This window comes from Ixodes scapularis, unplaced genomic scaffold, assembly GCF_016920785.2.
Source record: "Ixodes scapularis isolate PalLabHiFi unplaced genomic scaffold, ASM1692078v2 PGA_scaffold8__174_contigs__length_109621045, whole genome shotgun sequence".
Lineage (NCBI taxonomy): Eukaryota > Metazoa > Arthropoda > Arachnida > Ixodida > Ixodidae > Ixodes > Ixodes scapularis.
This window is the reverse complement of record NW_024609883.1, coordinates 71455038-71481680: the sequence shown is the minus strand read 5'-3', so window position 1 is coordinate 71481680 and position 26643 is coordinate 71455038. Positions and strand designations below refer to the sequence as shown.

Below are 26643 nucleotides of genomic sequence, written 5' to 3'. Positions count from 1 at the left end.
ACCGGAGCCCAATGCCGGGCGTCGTTCGACGCGTTGATTGGACACGAGCCTCGGCCGAGCGCCGACGCGACGCTCGTGTCCAACCCCAGCTCGACCTCGCTGTGATGATGTCAAAATCCTAGCGCTCAGGCTTCGGTTGTTCTAGGTGGTGTTCATCGAACACCGCTGGACGTCAACAGTTCAGATGCTCCCGGTCTGCACTCTGTGGTGGGTCGGTGTGACCTACTTCTTCGTGTCCTCTTTCTTGGGGTCGACGGAGCCCAAGTGAGGGGCACTCGGGTAGTTGCTGAGTTGCTTCTCCAAGTACTTGAGTGACTCGTTGAGGAAGTTCTGAACCGCCGTGAGTGCGGCCACGATGGCGGGACTTCCGAAGCCGTGCGTGATGAGCGAGAAATGCGTCAGGTGACGCTGGATGTTGGGTTCCAGGATCGTCTGCGGCCGCGTGTTGCAGAGCGGCGAGCGGTCCTGGTTCAGTAGGTCGACGAACTCTTTTACCATGCCCCTGCGACGGAGGAAGAGACCAGGACAGTGAGACCTAGATGGTCGTGTGAAGAAGACATATCAATAGCTTTAGCGATGTCGTTACAATGAAACCACCTACGGCGCCTCGATGTCATTTTGTTTAGGGCGATGACATTCTTTGCTCTACCCAATGCCGACAGCCCGCGCTCACCAATCACCGGAAACAAAATGCTGATATAGAACATTGAACCCAAGAGCGTGTGCGGGTCACGCTCTTTCACGCTCTCTAGGAAAAAACAATGTTTGGAACAATATGGTCAGATGGCACCACCCTAAACAAAGCGCACATGAAGACACCCTAGAACAACATATGCACGCCTTTTTGAGATGTTAGCACTCTTTTACATTGAATGAGATATGTGCAAGCTCAAACACTTGCGTAATGGCGACGATTAATCTGGTGGATATCTGTACGCTATGGAAGCAGTAAAAACTTGAAAGAAGCCTCCTAAGAGAATCGCGGTTGCAGCTGACATTTTTTTAGAGAAATAAAGCTTCTTCAATACTTGGAAATCTATGTGTCTCAGCGAAACATCGGATAAGCCCACGAGTCAGCTAGGCCCCGAAGAAAACAAATCTTGAACTGACGTCGTCTTAAAAGTCCTTTAAGGAAACATTGTCTTTGGGCTATAATAAGGGCCGACGACCAGACTCGAGATTCTGCAAGGCAGAAGATCCGTCTCACTATGAGGGAGGAAGAAAGAAGCAACGGTGGGCAGGGTAGAAGAGGGAGAGAAGGAAGTGAGGGAAAACCGTTTGGCGACACGTGCGCCGTGTGCGACCGACTCTGGTTCGCCGGAGACGTATCCACGTTCGGCGGCGTGTCGCACGAGAAGAAGCGGGAAACGGGCGCGTGCGCGTTGCGGCAGTGTATCGAGTACAGCTCCGCTGGTCTTCCTTCTTCACGAGAGTGGGAAAGCTGAAGGTTTTAACTTTTTTTTTTTTAATTTTTAAGTTACAATATTGCCAGCTTTGTTAGGGTTAAAGCAGGAAAAGAAAATAGATGCAAGACAACTTAGAAAAATAAATGTTATACAGCGTTCAAATGTTATAAGAAAGTAGGAAGGTGATAAGTAGGATTAGTTTGATTAGAAAATAAGTGATAAGTTGGATTAGAAAATGATGAGTCAGTACGTGTTTATCCTATTTTCCTTCCTTTTCGTGTTCTCTTATTGAGCGCTGTTTTCCATCGTGTTAAACGGAACCCATCCCCTCCAACAAGAGCGTACAAAGAAAACGCGATGTGGGAAGCTTGTTCTCCAAACAAAGGACATAAAGCATTCTCAAATTCAGAAATAAAGCGCAGAGCAACAACGGAACCCTGGAAGCTGGTTCCACAAATTTATTGCCTGAACAAAACAGAAACAAACATACAAAAAATGTTAAAAAAATGTAAGTTGAGTTAGACAGCTGTCCGTCATTAAAGGCCGTCCCGGCGATGCTTGCACTGAGCTGCTCTGGACGAATACTTCGTTTCTGAACAAGTCCGCGTTTGCCCACACCAAGTGTGGGCACGCTGCACTCGCGCAGAAACCAGATTTGCGTTCAGTAAAGCATTTGCGCAAGGAACGAGGCGACATCAGCGCCACCGCAGCATCGTGACGTCAGAGTTGTTGTTACCCGAAAAGCGAATCGAAAGTAGGCTACGGACAGGGCCGTAACCAGGGGGGGGGGGGGGGGGGGGTTCTAACCCCCCCTCCCCCCCCCCCCCCCCCCCCCCCCCCCGAAATTTTTTTCTGGGTACGGGCCTGGTCGGTGCTCTGGCAGCCAGCCGATTTTAATCTCCACCTCTGCGCACGCGCAGTGGCGCCGGTCGGCTACCGGGTACCAAACCGGGACCGGTTCTCCGGTTTGCTGTAACTCTCCATTATATGCCACCGATGCACATGATTCATAGGCGAAAATAAGACAATAGACACTTTCAAAATGGCCGCCGTTGTCCCCGAAACCCCCCCGAAATTTTTTTCTGGGTACGGCCCTGGCTACGGACACACAATATCGGTGTTTCGAGAAGCGCCCACGCCCTCGGAACGTTCACCCTACGCAACGATTGTCCAAAGCTACCAAAGCGTGTTCCTACTTTGCATGGCAGCAGTCATAACGAAGGACCTAAGTTGTCCCCAGCATACTATGGGCAGCAAAAAGAAAAGCGAAAACGTCCGAGTGCAGCTGCAGCGCGTACCGTGGTGGCAATAGGGTCAATGCCAACCGTGGAAAACCGAGAAACTGCGAGCCTGCAACTCCTCTGGTCGGTAATAGCCTTGGCGGCTAACTTCAGTACCACTGGATTCTGAACGAACATCGCGCGGTGCTACAGCAGCTCGACCAATCCCACTTGTTGGGCCGCGTACACGACGTAATCGTCGCGAACCAATAAGGAAAGAGGAAACAAAAAAAAATTTAAGCGGACGTAATGAGAGGGTCCGCGCCGCGCCCGCCGTTATTATTGCCATCCATCAAGACATTTTCGCTTGTCCATTTCTTCCTTCTACGACTCTGCTCCCCCTCCCTCCTCCCTCTCAACCATTTCCAAACAGGAGACCTCGTCTCTCCGACTTCGCTCGGTTGTCGCTAGATGGCGTTAGACGTCTACCCGCTTCGATGTTTCCTTTGTTTTCCGTACATCTCTATATATACTTGCGTCGTCCAATGGCAGCGGAGTGGCTCGCGCTGGGGCCGGTTACTCTGAAATGTCGCCTCGGCCCGAGTTTGCGCGCGTCCCGCGCCCGACGGGTAATTGCAAATAAATACCGTCGGGGGCTTCCGATTTACAATTAGGGACCATTATCATTGCTCGCGCGGCCCGGACAAAAAAGAAGAAGAAAAATAAAACGGCGCATTTCTTAGCGACGGTGTCGGTAGTCTGAGGCAACCCAAGAACCTGCGCAATCCGAACCTACCCGCGTACATCCATCCGTTCCTGCACAAATTGGTCGAAAGTTTTTGATTTTTTTTTTTTTTTCTACTAGCGCGAGCCCATCGTTCCATCGTCGGTGGAGTGGTCGCTAAAGCAAAGTTAAACTTGAGCGGATTCGGGCTGTACTTAGCCGCTGCGCGGTAAAGTGGTCGTTAGTGGCTGAACGACATCTTGACGAGCTTGATTGCGTTGCTCAAGCAATGAAGAGCAAGAGGAGTACTCGACATTCTTTTCATTCCGATTTAACTGACTGTGCCCAGTCGGAATTTCCGGGGCGCGACCTTTCGTCTAGCAGCCATGTGTTTAGGACCTCTTTTAATTCAGACTTTTTGTTCCAACGCTTAGTGGCCGAACCCGTTTCGTCACAGTCATTCTATATAGATGTCCTGCTCAATGCCATCACGCTTACACTTCTGGAACAAGAGATGGAGTTCTCAAATGACGCGTTACAAGCGGCGCCATGAATCAGCAGCAAGGCGACACACGTTTAAGACAATTTGCGTTTGAGTGTGCCGAAGTACGCCGTGTTCCCTTGTAGCTGCTTACCACGAGTGAACACAGAGTAACGCTGGCGCCATCCATTAGGCATCCCTGGAATAACTTCGGCCTGCATCTATGCAGGGTGTTTTTTGCGTCTATGCGCCGAAGTTACCACTCGAGGAACAGGCACAAGGATAGTGGAGCATACGGGTTTTGGCTCCGCTAGCCTTGTGGATTTTACCGTGGATTTTAAATTTTTGCGACTGTATTACAAGCGCCCATTTTTTAGAGATAATGTGCAGATCTGCTCAGGGAAATACTGCCAAACTTCAGTGCAGTTAAACGCAGTTCCAGGGTCTAGCCGACAGATGGCGCTCGCGTGCCTGTGTGTGCTCTCTGGTCGTAGGTGGTTACGCGCAGATGCAGAACGCACTCTCGAGTTCACCCAAACGCCAATGTGGGAATCGGAATTTTCAGTGCTTTCTGCAGACTTAGTGGTGCGGCTTACTTTGTGGCCAGCAGTAGCTCCTTTCGTCGGTAGAGGTCGGAGGGGTCGGCGTGATTTCTGCATAAGTACTCCGCCACTTGTCTGGAAGGGAACTCCGTCTCGCACACGTAGCCGAAGTCCCGGGCAAGGTGAATTGCTTCACCTGCGGAAGGAGGAGAACATAGGGTTAGAACGGTCGGCAAGGCGTAACTGGACTTCCACTGTGCGTACAGTGCCCGACAGCAGCTCAAGAAGCTAGGGTGTGGCGGGTACCTTATTAACGCTTCGCAGCCAATGACATTGGGGCATTAGCCGAAAGGAACGCCCGAGAACCAATCGCGAGACAAGAAGATGGAACATCATGTGCCACACCCCGCTGCGCACTAAGAAATTTAACACATTTAGGGCAACACATGACACGCGATTGACTGATTGATTGATTGATAGCTGTTTCGAAAGCCGCAGTGCGCGTGGACGATGAGCGCAGCCGTTTGATCGCTACATAAGAACACTACACGGCGAGCATTTGTACGTTAGCACTGTATGAGTTAGTTGGACGTAAGATATTGCAGAAACAGTACCTTGGTTCCAAGATATCGAAGCAGTGTATGATAATTCACTCTCGAACTGCCAACACGCTCAGGCTATTGCCACTTTGGCACTTCTTGTAATTCTTTTCTTTTTATATATATAGTTTTAATTTTTAGAAAACATAGAACAGCGACCGACATAGTAAATCGTTAAAGTGTGAATTAAAAACTTGACAAATTAAAAATTGTGCATAATAAAACTTAATGATTTTGATGTGTACGTTTCTAAATCATTCCTTGCGCAATTAATGCACACATAAGTCGTAAGATCCGCCTATACGGAGCCTCTGAAATGTATAATCGCTAGAAAAAAAAGATCGGCAGATTGTTTCTGCATTTCTCAGAGCCGATATGGTACCAAGAATTTTAAACAAGTTAATGAACAACACGAGCCCAAAATGATAACAAAACGATTACAGGTTGCGGCGTCCAGCTGACGGGCCCACTTGACCTTTGCACCAACGTGACTGCTTACAGCACGGACAAGAAAACCCGCACTTGCCACTCCCCCCTTTCCTTACGCAAACTGCAAGGACTGAGCTCCGAAAGATTCCATCCTTGCTTCTCCCTACACAAACACACATGAACCAACGAACAAACAATTCACAAAACGGAAGCCAAGTCCGAATCCGAGGTCAAGAGAGCCGCTCTCACTGTGGAAACAAACCAAGGCAGCCGAGCAGCGAGAGACAAAGTCAAAACCCAACCCCCGCACTTTTTTTATTATCTCTTTTTTTTTTTAATCTACGGCTTATTCCGGTTGAGAGCAAGTTGGAGACCTGTCTGACCTCTCTCCTCTTGATGCCTGCCTTCTGCTGCCATCCCGGCGTAATCCTAGCTCCGCTTTAGCTACGGACAGCGGAAAGGAAAAAGGAGTCTGGCAACAATGGCAAAGCCACGCGTCCGGCGGGCAGGTAGGAGAAGGAGGAGGTACCACCGCAGGATTGAACACAAAATTTGAGACGTACCGGGAGGGACAGCCACATCCCGGTTCACCTTGCAATGGACCACAGCAGGTGTTACGTGCCATTCCAGGCAATCCAGAGTTCTGAACTTATCCCGTAACTACGCGCACCTTTCCGAAGGTCACGTGGGACTCTTCCGCGTCATTGGATTGGCTCCGATGGCTCGTAGCGTCTGCCACAGTCCATCGAAAGCTAAAACAGAGTACGGCTCTTTCCTTTTTTTTTCTTTTTTTTTTTTTGGAAGAGCGATGCAGGAACAAAACGACGGGGCCTTGACTGACAGCGTCCTCGTTTTCGTGAACAAAGGAGACAAGGGCCCGAGATGTCCAAATAAGCTCGTTCGAAGGCCGTCGCTTGGGCAGGAGGTGAAAGCGGCCAGGCTATGCCCCGTTCACTCCTAAGCTGACAGCGTGGTGGAAGCTACGCGCTCGATGGGCCAATCATGAGTCGATCTTTCGCCACGTGATCATGCTCTCATCCATACTCCCCACGCCCATCAGAGAGAGAAATGTCCGGCGATGAAAGGGAGGCGGTTACTTGGACCGGCGAAGCGCGCAGCTTCTACCCCACTGCCAACTCAGGGGTGAATCCTAGTGTTGCCGCCTGCGTGTTGTGTGTTGGGTACATTGCCTCAGAATATTCCTACAGAAGAGCGTCGCCGTAAGCGCACCCTGGGGTTTCCAGCATTGTTTCGGCTTCCGTTCTTTTTTTTTTTTTTTTCTCATTTAGCAGACGATTTTTTTGGGGGGGTTTAGACCGGCAACCGGCTTTAGGAAGCAGACGACCTTGTTGGAGGGCGGCGTCTCAAGTTGGGATCGACGTCGAATCTACTGCACATCCGTGATGACGAAAATAATCAGAACCCAAAATGCATGCTCGTGTTGGTTTCCGTGGGATAAGTTAAAGGGACCATGAAATGACTTTTTTACTTTTTCCACATAACTTTTACAATAAACCGTCAATGTTCACTGAATGCCGAACAGGCATCCGTTTTCGTCTCGGTTTATTAACTTCTACACAAAAAATTAATGAAATATCGACTTTTTCTTGACCGCAAAACAAGCCGTGACGTACGCTGCTTCCGGAACCGGAAGTTCTCTCTGCAGTAGGAGATGGGAGCGTTAGCAAGTTGGGGTGCGCCGGTGGGTTTTACTGCGCCGATGTCACCGACGTATTTTCTGAATCGGCGCCTCTCATCGCCGCATCGCAGCTGAACGAAATTCAATGAGATACGTTGCGCTACAGCGACAGCATGGGACTAGTCCCATACGCCGGTATGCCTGTTGGGAAGTGCAGATGGGAACAATTTGCCGCGGCGTTTTTCGCGGTCTCGGAGATGCAGGAGCGAGCCGACGTTAAAAAAGATACGTTTGAACTGTCAGCAAGAGCCACGTAAATACCTGTTCACACTCGGAGCGGACGCGCGCGTTTGATGAAGTGCTGTATTCGCGCTGTTGGTAAGCGCTTCGGGACCGATCTTTTACAATTGCAACTCGATACTGACGCGACACTCGGCAAAGAAAGGTTGGACCGGTATTGCACGTATACCTCCCACGAACTGTTACAGCTCGACAGTGACGTGCAGTCTGTCAGAATAAAAATGGCATACCAATAACAAAGTGTACATACCGTGCTACGAAGGTAATCCATACAGCGTTTATTTCAGCTCTATATCACACAAAACAAGGAGAGGATCGACGAGGGTCCCTTTTCGACGAGTGTTCGTCAACACTGCCTCGGAAAACAAGGGGAAGAGATTGACCTCACCTCTTAACCTAAAATTGAGGTCAGCGATCAAACTATAATACGGAAGGGTCCACAAGGGTAGCGCGGGCATATTCCATTCAGCACGCCAGCCGGTCGTAGGCAGACGGTCTTGCGACGAAGCAACGCTGCGCCGAGTCGGAGTGCCTGCTAGGCCTATATTCTGAGAGTTTCGTCGGAGCGGGATTCGCGGCTGCTGTCGCTCTTCTCGGGTGTTTGTGGATCCAGCGTTCTTGTTCGTCGTGGTTTGTTTTAAGTACATTTCTTTCTTGCTGCTTGAAGTCGGCACGCGCGAGATGAACACGTAGAAAAATAAACGTTCAGTCAGTCAGAGTTTTGAGAGGAAGGAAACCAAAGGAAATAACCGTTCTCAACTTGGCCATGCCCTACTGCGCACGCGCAGTAGTTGCTTCGTTTACCACACGATAGATGGCGCTTGGCTCTCAGCATTATCAAATTTGGCAATTTTCGCCACACATCTCTAATTATGCTACAAAATGTGGATCTGAATATTATTTAACAAAACTTTTAGGAAACATTCGCCGGCTATTTATTGTTTACGATCGCGGTGCTGGTGAGGTAGGCTCTTACCCAATAGGCGATGTGGATTCGGCTGACGTGCACCGATTCTGCGTATGCATCGTAGTGAAAAGGCAGAGCTTTCGAAGGAAAGAAGTCGCAAAAGAGTCCAGTTTTCTTTTAAAAGTTCTATAGCAAATAATTTTTTTTGGCTCCCTAGTCTTGAGTTTTTGAGTTCCTTTTCACACCTTTTACGACGTGCGGTGGATGAAATTCGATTTTAAAATCATTTCATGGTCCCTTTAACCTTGTTCTCACTTCTTGTTTTCATCAAAAAAGAGCTTATGGCGGTGTTTTGTTTTGGTCTTTTTCTTTTTTTTTAGGGAAGGGGGGGGGGGGGGGGGCGACTGTGGTATTGTGGGCTATACTCCGCTTCACAAGTCCTACCGCAGTCGGCGCTGTGATCCGATGGAGCCAATAAGGCAGCATAAAAAGTGCATCGTCACGACGCTCATCGCCTTTATACGTCGGCTATCACCGGCGTCTGCCAATCACGCAGAGTGAATGCCAGCGCTGCGCCAGCGGCTTCGATGGTTCCCGGTAGATCCGAAACTATTCTAGCGATTCCAATGTAAGCTTTTCAAGCCAACATTTTTTTTTTTTTTTTTTTTTTGCGACAGCGTATTTTTTTTGTTTTCCACTTTTGCCCGCCTCTTCCTTTCCTATATCCTCCCCACTTTTTACCTTGCCCCAACGTGGCTCCGGCCTCGTCAAGGTCCAAACACGTATTCTTGTATTCAGGGGGAAACAACGCAGGGGCCAACTGCCCTAGGGGAAATCCACCTGGGCACACGGGCCCAATGTGTGAACAGTAGCGCCGCCTGGCTACGGGGCTTGCTGTAACAGTTCTTGGCGCCACCTAGTTAGTGTGGCGAGTGAAACTTAAATGAAAAAATTGAAATACTACTACCACCTAAACTGCCATACACAAGCGTCGATTGTCCAGTGATTCCAAGTTTCATTGTAGTTTTCCTTATTTTCATATTTCTTACTTTTTGCGCCGTCCGAATCCTTCTTCATGAAGTGCAGACTGCATGCCATACTGGGCCGGAAATATCCTCGACACCTACGATGGGGACGAAACTTCTTTGGAGGGCATTCCTCCAACTAAATCGGCTCTGCATTTCCGTGAGTGTGGGGTGGTATATCAGTTCGTCCTATCGGCGCTAACATGTGTAGGTGTCACTGGTACAAAAGCAGCAAAATCCGAGAGCAAAGCAGCAGTGTAGAATATGTCAGCCGTGCCGACACAGTGGTAGGCATCATCGGGAGACCAAATTTCCCGCGTCTTACGGCTCGGGTCCATCGTTCTTACCGTCCCACAAAACATCGGCGAGTTGAAAAATTAAGAAACTTTGTCCCCACAAGACACAACGCATACAATGTGCACCAATGTACTCGGCGTGGTTTCGTTTTGCTGGGATTCTCACGCCTATTTTCGGAAACGGCCGCTAGGCGGCGCGCCGGTCGCGTCGCACGGAATAAATAGTAGAGTTCAGTGCGAGGGAAAAGAAGGTTAAAGAGGAGGAACCAGATGGATGGCTGGAGAGGAGGAAACATCCCCCTCGTTCCAGCATTCCGCCTGCCTCCTCCCTCTCCATGAACGCTTATCTTCAGCAGAGTAGTTCACTTAATTGATAAATGCGAAAGCAATTTGTCGAAGTTTGCAGCATAGTGCTTAGACGCCATGGATAGACCACAACGCTAATGAAGGTGAATATATTACGTCTCATTTTTGAAATTTCATTTGTCCCCCAACGGAGGAACAGGCCAGTCCCGGAAGTAGTGCAAAACCGGGCCAACCCTGGTGTCCTCAAAGCAAGCTCCGAGTAAACGCCATTTTCAAAAATAAGTTTAATATCTCGGACCAATAAGGTCCCTATCAGATATTAAGCTGATAAGAACAGAAACTATTTACGATCTTAGCCAAAAGGCCGAGAAGCGATACTGTTGCTTGCAGTAAATTCGACCCCTTCCACAACAAAGCGCCTGTGATCTGCACGTACCTCTAACTTTGTGCAACAAATACCGATTTTTCGGGTGAAAAAAATGACATTAGTCTAGAAGAGGATTACTATGATCATTAAGTTAGTTGTATCTCTAAGTTAATGTTTGTCACAAAATGAAATCTCGAGATGTACTTGCGTACATATATGTGAATCCGACCGAGCAACTTTCCGTTTGGGGAGAAGGGGGACAATGAGAACAGCCAACGTGACGTCACCTGACGTCACATCGGCTGTCCGTGTGCGCTTGGCATGTGCACGAAATCAGGCGGAGGAGGCGCATTTTTATCTGGCGTTCTTGGCCCGTGTCATGGGGTGTTCTCGTGGTTTTGCGCTAGCGTGCACATGGCCGATAGTTAAGGGTGGATTTATCGGTCAGCCTTGAGGGGGGCGGGGGAAGGGGGTAGTTCTAGCAAATACCGTGGAAGCCAATACTGGCAACTCCCGCGGAAAACGGGCGAAAAGTGATTGCAGCGCCCCTGGCGAGCTCGGAGTCTCCGCTGGCAGAAAAATTCTCCAAAATGCATTGGTTTTGCCTATCTCCGTGCGAGGTGACCAACGAAAAAAAATTGTCACGGACATTCGCTGCTTTGAAAGTTAAAAAATGGGTGCCAGCTCATGAGTGAAGGACATTCTCTTCGCGTGGGAAAGGTGTTACAGCTTTCTGGGTGCAATTTCGTAGTTCTCCCGAAGAAAACATTCTGTCACAACTTATGTAAGCCAAGCAAAACACGAATGTATGCCTTCGCGCTGTTTCGTGAAAAAGGGAAATGTACAAACATTTCAGAACCTAGCTTCATTTCAACTTTATTGTTCTTATCAGTCAATTCGTTTTGTTGTTGCAATTCCCATTTCTCATGAGTGTCTTGCTTATAACCGTTTCGTCGAACAGGCGAGCTGGCTAATCCCGTTAAGATCGTCTCCGGATGAAGAAGCAGAAGTCAATTTCGAACCACGTACGTTACGGCGATGTCAGTATGCTCCGAAAGAAGGCGTTGTGCATATGCAAATCTGACGCGATTATAGATTAACAAAAGCGGAGTTACGAAAAAAGCAGACTTCTCGCGCTTGCAAAGAAAGAAGGGGAGAGCGTCGTAGCCCCGCGTTATTTCTTCCTCCTGCTTATATGTTGCTGTGTATATTTTTTCTGTTACTTCTGCTCTTCAAAAAAAAAACCAGCCTCAGGGTAAACGACGAAATGGTTGACTTCCACCAGCTAGCCTGTACTTTGACTCTTTTCTCGTATATTTTTGTTTGCTTTTTTTTTTTTTTTTTTTGCCCGACGAGTAAACAATTGCGTATCCTTGCTTTGTTTGGCTTAGTTTTTACTCCCTTTCCTTCGCTTCGGCGCTTACTACCCCCGGTTCGTCTGCGCTAGGCCCGGGCATTTTGAGGGCCGTCTGCAACTTTGCTGTTGTGTTTGTTCTTTTCTTCCACTGTCGTCTGCGATAACCTCCTATCTTCGCCTTCGATTGAGTTTCTAATCCAAAATCGTCATACGTGCTTTTTGATATTTATTAAATATATTAAGAAGTGTAAGCTCGTTACCCATTTTTATGCGAATTTTATTTGTGTACTCCGGCCGGCACGTCTGCTACGGGTCATCGTTTGTTGATCAACCGGCCGCATTCAAGAACAAGTTTGTGCGATGTGGTGCCTACCATTGCAAGAACAAGTTTGTGCGATGTGGTGGAAAATCTTTCTTCTGCTTCTTACGTCAACCTACGGACACCTACGTCAACAAGTACTTGAATGCACTTTTAAACTGCTTCGTCAAGCGAGCGAACGAACAACCCGCCAAAGTCACTGAAAAAAGAAATTCGAAAGCGAAAAAAAGGTTACTCACTGCTAGCACATATAAAAGATTGCTGCCTGCGACCAAAACATTTCTGCGACTCTTTGTTACCGGGCAGTGTGAGCTGCACTACGTTATTTATTTCCCCTGTTTTGTTTTTAGTTCGTACCTACGCCGCGAAAGCAAATAAAGAAATGTACGACAAGCAGTTGAAAAAAAAAGGGTCGCTTTCTTCTTTTTTCATTAGTTTCGTCTGTTGCTTCCGCTTTGTTTGTCGTGAACTCAACACCGGTGGCGACCACCAGCTATTCATTTGCTGCTTTCCATTTTTCTTTCTTTTTTTCTATAAGCGCCGCAACGATCGTCGTCGTTTACAAGTCAAGAAGGTAGGAGAAGCTCCTCCCACAAGCGTGATGCGCCCGTTTCAAATCTCTCCGCAGTCGAAAGAAGAGTTCACTGGAAACACTCCTTGTTCCGCTTCAATGGATTCCAACTTGTCTCCAATTCCAGTTCTTGTTTTATTGGTGCATCAACTGTCAGAACTCGCGAATGTCACACAGTGCACACATGGTTGTGCCAAATTCGCTCTCAGCGAACATAAGACGTTTTTCGCGTGATTTGTATCCGTGTATTGGCCCCATTAATTGTTGAAAGAACGATATTACTAATTGTTCCCGCAGGGCTCACTCGTGTAATCCATTTTTCAGCCGGCTATGCGGTGAATTAGAACTCACTTTTGCAGGTTTACTCTTTTATAAGTCAGCGTTTAGAACTAAGCAATTTCCGCCGAACCGCCGAGATGATTAGCTTTATAATATGTGGCCCATAGAAAAAGATACTTCCGTTAACTGCCTATAGCTTGGCGTTTTTGTGAACTGTCTCGCTGCTCATTCTGTATCGCTTCTCAGCGCGCCAACGAATGTATACTTGCCATGCCAACCTCCATTAAGCGTTCAATAAAAACATTTAATTCTACTTCTGTTTTGAAATAATGTCCAAGCGAGCGCTTTAGTGGCACAATAGACTACTTCCATAAAGCCCTGCATGCAACACGGCGCGCGTTGCACTCTGGGAACTAGTTGGCCAGGGAGGAGAGTGGCAGGGTTTCGGTTTCGATCGACACGTCGTCGTTTTCCGGTCCCGAGAGCGTCATTTGTGGTCTCTAAACTAACCTAAATGGCCAGACCTCGAAGCTTTAGCACAAGCCCGAGAAGTATAGCTTGTCTTAACACATGCTTGTTGTATTTTTGTACTTGAGCCTTTCTGTTAACGTTTCGAGGTATGTGAACCAGCCAGTGCTGGGTATGTCGACGCTGTGAAGCTCGGGGATCTTGCTTGTGTACGAATTAACAAGCTGCAGCAACCAATAAGTATGCATACATCGAGCTCGCGCCTTTACATTAGTGTTGTTGATCAGGAAGTTTCTTTGTTTCGTGCGTCCATAGACGAAATATTACTTTTTTTGCAATTACTGTTTTCTTAATACGCCTCAGTACGCGAGATAAAACTCGGAGGCGCCATTGAAAAGCTCACTTCTTATCTCTCATCTGTACTGACCTGCAGCACTGCACGAAACGAAGTCCCCACCCACTTGCATTTTATTAATATTCAACATCGCGTATGCGCATAACGTTATCCTGCAATCGTATCGGCAAATTCGCACATACAAACCGTTTTAAGAAAGCAAAAGTCGAGCACTTGTGTGAAAAACGTCGCACCGTTCGCCTGAAGTATACGCCGGACGGGCATGAACCCCTATGCGGTGCGCCAAACGAACGAAATTATTCAAAGTGCATTTGACGGTTGCTAATGGCCATAATATTTGTTATATGTTTGCTTTCTTCCTGCCTGAGTATGCCGAGATAATTTCAGACACACCGTTCAGGCACAGATCTTGGGCGTCAGTAAAAGCTCGTCCAAAAAGGCTTAGCGAGGAGTAGGGACGCTTGTTAGGGCCTCCGTCGTAGCTAGCCGATCTCAGCGTTTGCGAAAACTTAATCTTCTATCAGCATGAAATTTGAGTGGGAGATACATGATGACACGAGGAAGACATCATAGTAACTTTGGTGCAGTAGTGAGGTCGAATTTATTGCGTTTCCTTAAAAGTTTATGCGTCAACGCTGGGCTCAACTTTGATACTCTTGTGAGGATGCGGCTTGCTTTTCGCCCAATGATGTAACAAGAAGCGGACGTTTGGCAAACAAAATACGTGTAAGGCTCCAGGTGACCAAATTTCAGTTCTTGTTCACTGGTACTAGACTTTATTATTGAAATTTAACTCAAAGGTGAGGTGACTAAGCCACGTCTTACTACGTTTGCATACGCACTCATAGTATCCGGTGTTTTCGGAACCAAGGAAAGTGCCCCGGTGTTCATTTTGTATCGCTCCAAAATGAGTGTATTGTACGTTCGTGAAAAGTCAGATAATCGAAAACGCAAGCAGCACGTTCGGTCGCGGCGCGATAGCATGAGATGGAGCTGCTCAGTCGAAACCGAAACTGAGTGGCCAACTAGTTCCCAGAGTGCACTGCGTCGTATTCCGCCGCGATGGGGCGCGTCGGTTTTGGAAGAAGTCCATTAGCGAATGTCGTTCTTTCTTGCTTTCACGCATCACTGAAAACTGTACATTAGGTAATTCAAGATGTGGTAAAGAAAAAGAAAATAAGACACAAACGAGTTTGAAATCACTTAAGCCGATATGTCTTTTCAATAAAAAAAAATCATAATTCTGGGCAAACCACTTAAAGATTTTGCCTACAGGGCATGCTATATCGGTTTCCGTGTTTGACTCTCGCACCTGGTTAGCACTACTTAATACGTCGTAAAGAACTGCACATTTTGAAGTGCCATTGACAAGGCATTTGCGCTTGCGCTTAGTTTTACAAAAACACAACCCATAAAAGGCCGTTGACTATCAGTAAAAGCTTTATTGCACCTCAAAATTTTAACGTCCTTTGCAGCAAAAAAAAAAAAAAAGATAGCGATAAAGTTTAGTGCATTGGGGTTTTTCCATCACTTGAAAGAATGTCACAGCACACTAAATACTATTTGAGAAGTAGCGAATCGGTCTGCGCGTGTCTCCTTCCACTGTCAGCATTTGGCGGCTTGATGTGACGTCAGATGCACAACCCCCTGGCGTCACGTTGTTTCGTTTCCACATTGAGGGGCTGTAGACCATTGAACATCAGACATGCTCCCGTTTCAACTTCTCCGGGTAGCATGAAGCTTTTCTGTTAGATTTCCCGGTTGTATACGTGAATAGCTCTCAAAGCTAGTTATCTCTTGTAACTCTCAGAGCAACATTACCTACTAAAGATGTGTAGCAACTGAAAGAAAGGTCTGCTCTAGCTTTTATAATCCCCACTTTGCGATGGAATGCATTATAATCATCTAGGTGTTTGTTCGAGTTTTTTTTATAAATATGGGTTGGTGGAGTTGCTTTCTTCTAAAACTATCGGCTTAGTATAGTATGGTAATACTAATCCCTGGAAAAGGGGAACAAAAGGGATAAAGGACAAACACAAATGTCCAAACACACCTACGGTCGCGCACCAGTCACCTTAGATGTGTTTGAAGATATGTGTTTGTCCTTTGACCCCTTTGCTCCCCTTCTCAAGGAATTATTATTTCCATTCTTGTCCAGCTTGCTTGCACCTTTGCATTAATTGCATCGTAATCATGGCCTAGTATCCACGCTTTTTTATGAAGTGAAATAAGAGAGAGCCGCTTGGCGCGATGTCCTTGAGCTCGCATTTGGGCTAACACCAAGCAAAAAATTTCTGAAGTGGTTTTTAACGACGATTGCTGCTTGTCCTTTGAACCAACGAGTTTCTAATTAACTGCGGAGAAATCTTAGACGAACTGCAGCATAATCAACGTGACGCGTGAAAGCGACTACAGCAAAGTCCCAAACAAAACAGGCAACATAGAATAAAATAGCAATTTCGTTTTCTGTCTCAGTCCCCGGTGATCGAACAGCGGTTATTTCTTCCTTCTATCGCTTTTGTACGCCTCACTCCATATTTTTCAAACCTGCACTAGCAATACGATTAGGGGGGGGGGGGGGGGGGGAGAAATAGAGTAGGTCCAGAGAATCAGCTGTTAAAATAAATGAAGGAAAGTAATCAATTTCGAATGTTTCCCGCTCCCTTATTTCATTGTTCTATACTCCGGGACTTTGCCTCGGTTCCAGAATGCGAGCAGCGAAGGGTGTGTTGCTTGATATCTCTTACCCTGTTTCGCCGCAATTCCATTTAATGAAACATTGGAATTCATATTTGTGGATTTGATTTTCAGCCTTTCGTATTCCAAATAGCTATAGCAAATAGCCAATTGCGTTTACGGACGCCATTCCACTGCGGTGGCGCTTCTGTCGGCACTGCGCATGCGCAGACGGTTCGCTTCACGTGAATCCGGTCTCTACGCACACCCCCGCTGGTTGTTGCGTTTGTCGTAAAATAAAATCGATGCGTTTATTGTACTATACGTATATCGTAAGGCACTCTAATTACCACCGGTAACTTTTATCGGTGAACTAAATGCAGAAAACCCCGAAGTGACGTATCCCCTTCAACTCATAAGTTGAAAATTCCCTGACCGAAGACTTGAAAGAAACGGTTTTTTAAGACCGCCGCCTTGTTACAGTCACAAGCTTAAAAATTAAGTTAAGAAACCCTCGCAAATTGAAGTTGACACGATACGGTAACGGCATCTTGCCAACATTACCTAGATAGATAATGTTGGCAGGGTGCTAAGAGGAACAGAAGGAAGGACAGTGAGGGAGCACTTTCGGTTGCACTGAAACTGATTTTGAAATATACTTGATATCGCATCACGCTTTGGGACCACTCTACCATTTTTATTCTTAGTCATGACGCATGATTCACTACAGAAACCTGATGAGTTCGAATAGACTCTCCATCAATATATCAACGCGCGTACCTTTGTCCTGAGCAAGTTTATAAACACGGCATGCACAGAAACGAGCTTATCAAGGGGTGATGTCTACGCATCTGCGCAGTGCCGTTAGAAGCGTTATCGCCACAACCTGACGTCAAAGGTTAGGTCATATACGCCAGTACACTATTTACAAGTTCACAGCCAAGTGTGCGCGTGTCCGTCGCTGCGGAAAACGGGCAAAGCACCCTGCACACCAGGGGTTTCCTTAGGAATTGTAATTATGGAGGGGGGGGGGGAGGGGGGGGGTCATTTAGAACAGAGGAGTCGTTGTGAATTAAGCGGGTGTTCTCAAAAGCAAGGGGGGGCAGTAATTTCCCTACACCTCCCCCCCCCCTTTCCCCCCCAAGGGTGTGTGTGGGAAAATCACTGCTCCCCTCCTTGTAGAGAATCACTCCTCCCCACGCTGAAAATGACATCGGCTAGAGACTTTTCTTGGATGCCATATTTGAGTGCAATGCCCAAGGCGCATGATCAGAAGGAGCTCACACTTATAGACTCAAACACAGGCAGTCTCGTTGATCTGGAATGCGCGTTGCTAAGCGGTACTCTCGAAGTTCTCCATTAGCTCGCGCTCAGCTGCCACGGACTGGGGTATGTCCGTCAATGAATACCCTGCAGCATAGCAGCGCCGCCTATGATAATCAAAGCCCATTCACTAGCATTTCGACGTCATCACCGTTCGATCGACCGCCGACGCAGATTGGACCCGACTGCTGCCTCAGAGATCGGCTGGGTCTCGTGTCCAATCAATGCGTCGAAGGACGTTCGGCGTAGGGCTAGGGCCCAATGGCTGAGTAGAGGGCGCCACCCGAGAGTGAGGACGTTACGCGGAGGTCATGGAGGCTGTTCACAGGCTTTGGTCATTCTAGGTGTGGTTTGACAAGTGCCGCCACCTTTTGCGGAAGTTTTGCAACTCTGAGATTGTCCCACGGCCGCCATCATTGAATGCAATTTCGAGCTCGAATCTACGAGTGCCCTGCCGAACTCTGACGGAGCGCTCGTGTCCAATCGGTCGGGGGTGAGGCCTTCCCTAAGTTGTCCATTTTGACCACCAGTCGCGCTGACTGGCGGTCGACCGAGCCGCCTCCTGTTCAATGACCTGGGGCTCTAGCTTTAATTCCCTTCCAACCCCAAGAAGTGATTCTTGTCCATATGCCGCGCATCGCCATCCCGGTCACGCGAATAACGTGGAATGTAAGATGGCGGCGTACACAAAGAAGACAGAATCGGACTCGTGTGTGTCAAGGAAGGCTTCTCTCCAGCTTCCCTCCCTAGATGGCGTAAGTTGGCAGCCTGCCCTGACGGAAGTGCATCGCTTTATATAAGCAATTGCCGTCTCTGGCGGACCTTCGACCATCCACCGTCGTCAGCAGCCGCGGATCTCTTGGAAATACCCCAGAAACGAGCGAGAAAGCGATAAAGCAGCAAACCCAAAGCAATCTAATAGATGTAACGATAGATATAAAGAAAAAAGATGGGGGGGGGGGGGGGTGCTCTTTGTTTTTACGACTTCGGCGGAGAGGAGAGGGATCACGAGGACGACGTAGATCGGCAAGTTTGAGCTGACCCGATCTTTTTGTGTGTTTCTTTGACTTCTCTCCGCTCGTAAACCGATCGCCGAACGAAGTATCCTCGATGTCGAAACGGAAATCAGCGCTCAGTCGGATTGCGGCACACGATGGTTGCGCGGCTCTTTGACCAGGAGAGAAGAATCTGCTTTATCTTACACGATGGACCGCAACGGACACTACGGGCCGTCCCGGCCAATCCAGTGTTGTGAAGGCATTACGTGACAACGTGTCCTGAGCGCCCTTCTCGAAGGTAACTTGACACTAACAGGTCACTGGAATGGCTCTGACGGCTCATGGCATCTTCTGCGGTCCGTCGAAAGGTTGAAACGGGGTAGAGAGGAGGCAGCAATTCCGTGCCGTATGTTCCGCACGGACTGTGGGACGGACTGAACCAGATTGTAGCGAAATGCTTTTGACACAAGCGGCGCCGCCGCGACTTCCTCTGGATGCTCTAAAAGCTTTGTGGCTGATGTGTGGTTTTTGGTATGAAGACTTCGGTGTCTGTTGACTGCCACGAAGACTTCCTTCAGTGCAAAAGTACACAATTCGCAATATTTTATTTTCACCACGGGTGGTCGACCGTAGTTAGAGTCGCATCAGATACTGAAAGGGCGGTCGTTTGCTTACAACTTCCACTTTTTTTTCCGAATTGAGAAGCTGTGTATGCTTGATCAACTTCATTTTTACCCAGTCCCGAGTTAATTATGCGTGTCATGTGAAAGATGTTCTGAGTTCTCACCCTCTCATCGTTCAAATTGTTTGTTGGGTCACTTGAGCTTGATGGGTAAAATGATGTTTAACCGCTTAACCGAAAAATTGCATTTGATTATTGTCCGTGTTTCTTTTTTTTTTTTTTTTAGCTTGAACCCCAAAACACTTTTTTAAAGGGATACTACAACGAAATTTCGGCGCTTATTTTATGGTCTATATGTGTTCAAAGGAGCAGTATCACATGAAACACACCAATATCTTATCAGAAAAGTCACGAAAAGAAATTTTAAAACAAATTAAACGATTAGAATAGAGCGCCTGGTAGATGTCGCTAACGCCTGTTTCTAATGCCCGTCTAGGAACCTTGACAGCTAGTGACGGTGAGTGTCTCGCCTCCGGCCACGACGAGAGAAGAGGGGAAGGAGGAACTCCCGTCTTCTCGAGAATGCCTTTTGTGTGATCCAGAAGTAGCTATTGTCCCCCTACAAGATTATAAAAGATTAACCCGTCACTCAAAATTCGTACAAAAGCAGCCACTTTGGTGGCTGGAAAGACTTGGACATCCCCTCGACGTCAGCCTCGCCGTAGCTTTGCTCGCCCTGAGACGACCTACGTCACGATTGTGTCGGATGTCACGTGCTCTAAGCTGGGTCTTCTCCGAGCGCTTGCTAGAGTGGGCCGTTTATAACAAAAAAATACAGCCACCAGGCTCAAAATACAAACGTGCAATTGTCATTTCCGAATATTGTGGATCATATTCAACCTATTTTTGAACATGACGGGTATATTTCAAAATTCGTTGAAGTATCCCTTTAATTAAACTCAATGTTGCTCCCTATCTTTCACGGGGACGGAGCTATTACATAAAAGTTCACAAGGTATATACCCCGCCATCAAAATTCGCCTTACTTAATTAAACTATCTACGTGCAAGTCGCGATCGGTCCGGCTTGTTTTGCCAGTCAGTTGCTCCAACATACCTTCAATCGTGCGCGATATTCCATAGCAGTTGCTCCAATAACACGAGTTTAGCTTTTTCGATCACATATTCGGAGAAGGTACTGAGCACCAGAGCAATATAACCGCTCATCGTGAAATCGGCTCAGCTCGTAGCAAGAATAAGTAAGTACTGCGTTAGCATGCGGAGAGGACTCGGGTCCAACCACAGACTTCATGCCCAAGAAGTGGCGACCATCGTTGTTGCTAGGGGGGATTTTTTTAGAAGTGCCACACTTAACCGTCGCAGTTCAAACTTCAAATACCTATAAAATTGGGCATTAAACAAAAGAAAATCTGTTAAATTGAATGCGCCACCCGTTCAGGCGGCCCGGCCGAGCCGCCGCGACCTGGACCCAGCCGCCATGTTTGTTTGGTGGTGGCGCCCCCTGTCAAGGGACAGTGTGGCACCCCGGAGAGGGAACGGCGGGCGCTTACCTTCGACCAGAGACGTGAGGAGAGTAACATTGGCCGCCTTGCGCCTTCCCGCCGGTAGGTTAAGACCGATTTTCTCCAACTTCTCCCGCAGGGAGCGACCACCATTCTTGGACTTGGCCCTGGGAGGGTGAAAGGGTGCAGTGAATCGACAAGACCGTACTGACAAGAGAAAGAAACAGCGAGAGAGACGTCACGCGGAACAACATACAAAAAGCCAACCCAGGTAGGAGTTACTGAACTCGACATGGACTTTTGCTTGCTACGTTGTCGAGGCTATAGCGTAGCTTCACAAGAACTCCAAGACAGTTAAAGCTCGTACACAAGAGAGTCTGCGAATTAGACGCAAGACGAAGCCACGCGCTTTCGAAGCAATGGTTGCCAATTGACAGCGTATACACAGAATAGTTGACACTAAGCATAAATAAGCCACGCTTCGGAGTACTTTTACCTCTACGTCAGGCTTTTCTAGTGGCAAGCAGAAGAGCCACGGTAATCAACTTTTGTAATCTGACAAAAAAAAACACAAGGAGCGTTTACCGTCGTTCTGCTTGTTAAACAGTTCGCGACCGATCCAATCAACATCGGCAGAGCATCCTCACGTTGTAACTAAAACTCAGAAATTTTAAGTTTGAAACCCTATTATTGAATATAATAACCGTTCAAATGTAAGCATAAAAAAATGGTGGCGTTCACAGGGTGCTAGCTCGGAAATAATGTTCACGTGAAGCGAACAGAACAACGGCCGTAATGGCGGTATTAAACGACAGTGAAAAAGCGTGTCAACACTGAGCGTATCTATGGGAACTCAAAGAGAGATGGCAAGAGGATTAGACGCGGAATGAATAGAATAGAACATGGATGAAACACATATCCAAGAATATGAAAAGGGACCACTCTGCCATTATGACAGGTTGCAATCAAACTTGCGGCGCCGACTGTCGTCACAGTGCAGACCTTGAAACTAACATAAAGGTGTAGCTTAACTAGATGACGGGATATCGTTCTTTCCAAGCCCTTCTTCACACATATTAGTAATCACGCGACTGCCTAAATAAGGATGTGCAGTGTGCGTTCACTAAAAATCGGCGTTTGTCAATGGTCCACTGTTTCTAAAGCATGAGGTTTTCGGTGTTTGTAACAAAAATAGCCCCGAACATTTATGCCGCCTACTCAGCTAAGCTGACAGAGTGGTTGAAGCTACATGCAAACCGGACCAATCAATCGCCTGGCTTCCGTTACCTGACCTAACGCTACGCACCCTGCAGGTTAAGATGTGCAGAAAGCGTGATGGCGTGATGACGATTGGCTCGTGCAACGAGCACGTAGCTTCCACGGCGGTGTCAGCATGATGTTAAAAAATAAACTGGAAGCAAAAGTTAATTTATACTTCGGAATTTGTTTTTGACTTTATTGCTGGCACATGGCTGCCCCCCATTTCCTTATTGTCGGTCATCTCTGCACATTGCCTGTTATTTTCAAAAGAACTACTCTTTTTTTTTTTTTTTGCTGTTTCAGCTGTTTTGAAGGGCCGCATAATTGAGACTGAAATAAAATTAAGAGAAACCAAATAGTTTTCAAAACTGAACTAATCGGTGAGCTTTCAAGATTCTTCTAAAACGATTGAAGCTCGTCCTGCTCGTGCATTTGGACAAATACTATTTCCGACGCTATTGATATTTAGAAGTTATTGCAAAAAATTACGAAGTCCCTCATTTCTTCTGATGCTCGACGCCGTCTGTCTACCGAATCGTACAAAGGATAACTGGCCATTAAACGATGGTACCTTCATGCGGCAGAGTACGGCAGCATGTCCATCCGCTTTCATGCACCAATGTTAATGTTCCTTTTTACCCCATTTGTATATTTTCCCAAGTTTATATGCCAATACATCCTAGTAGTTAAGCACTAATTCACATATCACATCGAATGCTGGGAAAATAATCAATGGGGAACATGTAACCTCCAGCTGCACGTCGAACATGGAGTAGAGCATCGTTGACAGCTAGCAACACTGATGCTATGCAGCATTATGGCGTTGGTGAGACTACCGCTATGTAAACATTGTTTATAGGCTTAGCTTATTCAGATGATACACACACACAGCATCCTACCGTGGCGGCGCGGTGTGTCACTCAAAAGACGCCTGACGGATATTAGCTTTAAGCTGTCAGGGAACGACAAGCCTAGATCGAATATGTTATTGCAGTTACTCAATCATGGTCGACTTGATGGATGGATGGACGGACGGATACAGCTGAATCCTTTGAATTGGGCAGCGGCTTGCGCCACCTAAGCTGAGTTGAAACCTTTCACGGCTAATTAGCCACGTCACGGCTCGTTACGCACCTCCTGAGGACGCCCCCTAGGAGCGAGGCGTTGAGGCACTCCGGGGGTGAGAGTCGCCTCTGGACCTCGCCTACGGTGACCTTGTACTTGGACGTGGAACTGAGCAACGACAGACGGCCGGGCACCGAGCAGAACACGTCCGTCGGTGACGTCACCGCGCTGATCACCATCTCCTTGTGGTTCTCCGATGAGTTGCGAGGTTTCATCCCTGCGGGTACAAAAAGAGCGAAGAGGTGTGAATGATTAGGTAAAAGGTCTTAAACGCCATTGTTTACTATACTCGGAAAAAGGCCAAGAATGCCACGGAAGCTCTGCCTCGAGCAAGCAGAAGTTGCCTTCCGTCAGGCTTTGGTTGCGTTTGCGTCGGATCATCTACTGCATTCTTAACTTGTCCCCAATATATATGTCGTTTCTAGTTCTCTGCCTGAGCTTTTCCGGTTATCTTACTCTAATATATATCCGATGTATGGTCAGAGGGAGGGAGTGCAGAAGGCACTGACCCAGCCTTTCAACGAGAACCTCCAACATCTTCAGACCCTAGATTACCAAGTCGATGGCATCGAAGCATAACGCCTTCCCAAAGGACTCCTACTAAATCAGAAAACAATCCTCCGCACCCTCTTGCACTGTTTCCACGGCTCCGGTGCAGGGGCCAACAGCTAACCCTTTCAGGACGTCTTCCAGTGCTCCTCGACAGCGAAGCCTCGCTACTGCTCTCCCCCTTGTTGGCTTTTCAATAAATGCGTTATCAATCAGTCAATTTGACCGTAATGACGGCTCTTTGGAAAACTAATTATACGGTTTGGGCTCGGTAGACCTTTCTTTAGTTTGTTAAATAACTAGATAACGGTTTTATATTGTTCGTTAGTTATCTACTGATTTGAAGACTAGTCGTCAAGGTCTGAAACTTTTCCTTGCGCTCCCATCTCCACAGAGGATCTCTCGATGCTTAAATGGTAGTATTGTTTGATTACATTAATGACAAGTGCTCTTTCATTTTTCTAGGTGTAGTTGATTTTAAAGCACTCAATAAAGATGTTCGTGAAATATAGGTGGAATGTTCGACCCATGCATTCCAGTATAATCACATCATTAAATGAGAAAGCAAATGCTAAAAGCAATAGTTTTGCTTGTCTAAACTTACTACGTTTATCCGAAGGTTGTTACAAGTGTTGCAAAAATCCTACGTACATAAAATTTAAAAAAAAGTTAACCTTACAAAAAAAACTTCTCGGTTGCGGTCGATAACCGGAGCAGACAAGAATAGTACCCGTGACCTCTGGAAGAAGCGGATCATCTGCTCTACTTAATGCTTCCCGAATCCTCCGAAAAAAAAAATGCAGCAATTACACAGCGATACCCCGGCACTCGCTTGGCTTTGAACCTTTAACAGAAGCTGCATAGCGTTAGGGTGTGGTCCCGGCGGGCCGGACGACCTCTCGCGGCATCTCGTCATTAACGCGATCGTCGCAGTCATCATCATCGACACTTTTATTAACCCTATACCGCCATTACGAGGCAAGAAGCCTCGGAAATTCAACCGCCACTCGCCCCATAATTAACCAAATGAACGGCAGCACTAGATCCCAAATGGTGGCGCTGCTGCTGTTGCAACAGGGCCACCCTTCAATGGCAGCCTCCAGAATGCATCCACACAAGGGAGCGAGACAACCCCCCCCTCCCCCTTTCTCTATACGCAAACGTATAGAAACAAAGAAAAAGATAACGATAAATAAACCCGGAGAGGGAGGGAACATAAAAGCTGGACATAACAAAACGAATCACGTCGTAGAAGCTCGATCGTAAGCTCAATTAAACCACCGCGACCCCTTCGATATACTCGGAAGATACAAAACAGCACCGCAAGCAAACGCCCAAAAGAATAACAATAAAAAAAAGAAAATGACGACGACGCCGAAGGCAGCTAAGCCTAACGCTGAAAAGTGAGGCACCTTCGGTCGCCGCCATTTTGAATTTTGGAGGCCACTCACTCGGTCCATCCAGCAGCCATCCTTAGCTGTGGAAGGCTGCGCCGGGAACACATTCCGGAATAGGTCGTGCCAATGACCAGTGCGCCGCCGCGCAGCCAGGACCAAAAATCATCGGCCAGGGAGACCGATGACAATTATCATAAATTACCGCGCCAACACATTAATCTAAAAAGGGGGTCCCCTTCTCCCTCTTCGCATCTTTTCTATCTTTACTTTTCGGAGCGTGTCTGTACTTACTACACAACGCGTCCGCTAATGAAAGCGGCAAGCAACTACGAAACAAACTTGAGAAGATATACACGAACAAAAAAGTTAACAGAAGCAAAGCGATTCAAAACTAAGAAAAGCAGGAAGCAAAAGTTAAAAGTACACATAAAAAGTGCACGCGCGCGCGCCCGCGCGCGCGTCTAGAGCAGGAGGAAGCCAGCGGGGCTGGGTTCCTCGGTGAAACAGGTTTTCTGGAGCGGAATAAAACGTTAACGCGGCGGCGCGCGTGCGCAGTGGCAGCAACGGCGGCGGCGGCGGCGGTGGATACAACAAGCAGCCGCGACAGAATACAAACAAACGATGGCGAGTGAAACAGCTAAAAAAGCGCCTCTCAGGCCTTTCTTCGAGGCGCATTTTTATTTCGTTTTGCCCAGAAGGAAGACACCTTGAGTGCGGGTGGCTTCCCCTTTCTGCACCTCGTGTGACGTGTGGACTGAACTGGTGACAACTCAATGTTGGATCTTAGCGGTTCTCATCTACTGTTGTCGAAGCGGCCTTTGCGGCATGGTGAAATGCACATTGATCATATTCCACGATAAAAGTTTCTGCCGACTTTTCTCATCATTTTGTCCGATATCTATTTAGTATTGTGGGTGCTGTTACTATTGAGAGAAAAAAAGAAAACGCGCGTAAATGCAAGCCATTTAGTGCTTATAGTGCGTTCTTCGAAAAGACCGTTGCTTCACATCAACCCGCATATCTTTTTAGCGGAAAGAACCCTTTCGTACCCTTCGTGAAGGTCCTTCTGAATAAGGTCAAGAAAGTGCTATGATCAGAAAAGTTAAAAATGAATAGATATCGACTTAATTCGGCCCAATAGGAGCACTTTTGCCATATCCAAAAGAAAAATCACATGCACACAACAGACGAACTTCTGTCAAACTTTTGAAGAACTCTCCGAGTTCAAAGTTTAAAAAAGTCGAATCCGATCAAACTCGAACTACGCTAGATTTGTGACGACAGTACTGTAAACATTTGATCTTTGACAACGCAGGTTGATGACGTAAGTCTATCAGTTGCATTTACCTGTTTGCATCATATCTAGACCACACTCAAACAGTGCGTCGAAACCCTCACAAAGCGCATTCGTTGCTACGACGACACTGCTTCACGTTGCACCCCAAAAGTGTTGGGTTGAGCTGACGTATTCCGCGCCCCTCCATTACAACTGTCGAGAAGATTATGACTTAGAACTTGGAGGACGGGTTGTCTGCTTGATCGTATTGGAGGAACTTGGCTCTGCTCTTTTTGTTCCGCTCA

General features: G+C 47.3%; 1 protein-coding gene and 1 non-coding gene across 2 annotated transcripts in view; both read right to left on the bottom strand.

Annotated features, from left to right (window-relative positions):
* Nucleotides 1–222: 222 nt before the first annotated feature.
* LOC115324605 (transcription factor AP-2-epsilon) overlaps nt 223–26643 on the bottom strand; it is an 83420-nt gene continuing 56999 nt past the window's right edge. The window contains exons 4-7 of the mRNA XM_042286916.1: nt 23126–23333; nt 20780–20898; nt 4428–4569; nt 223–502 (exon numbers count right to left, since the gene is read on the bottom strand). Of these exons, the coding sequence (XP_042142850.1) occupies nt 223–502; nt 4428–4569; nt 20780–20898; nt 23126–23333 (749 nt within the window). The remainder of the gene's footprint in view (nt 503–4427; nt 4570–20779; nt 20899–23125; nt 23334–26643) is intronic.
* On the bottom strand, nt 10065–10250 carry LOC120844108. Its single transcript, XR_005716325.1, has one exon. It is a non-coding gene; the product is annotated as a U2 spliceosomal RNA (small nuclear RNA).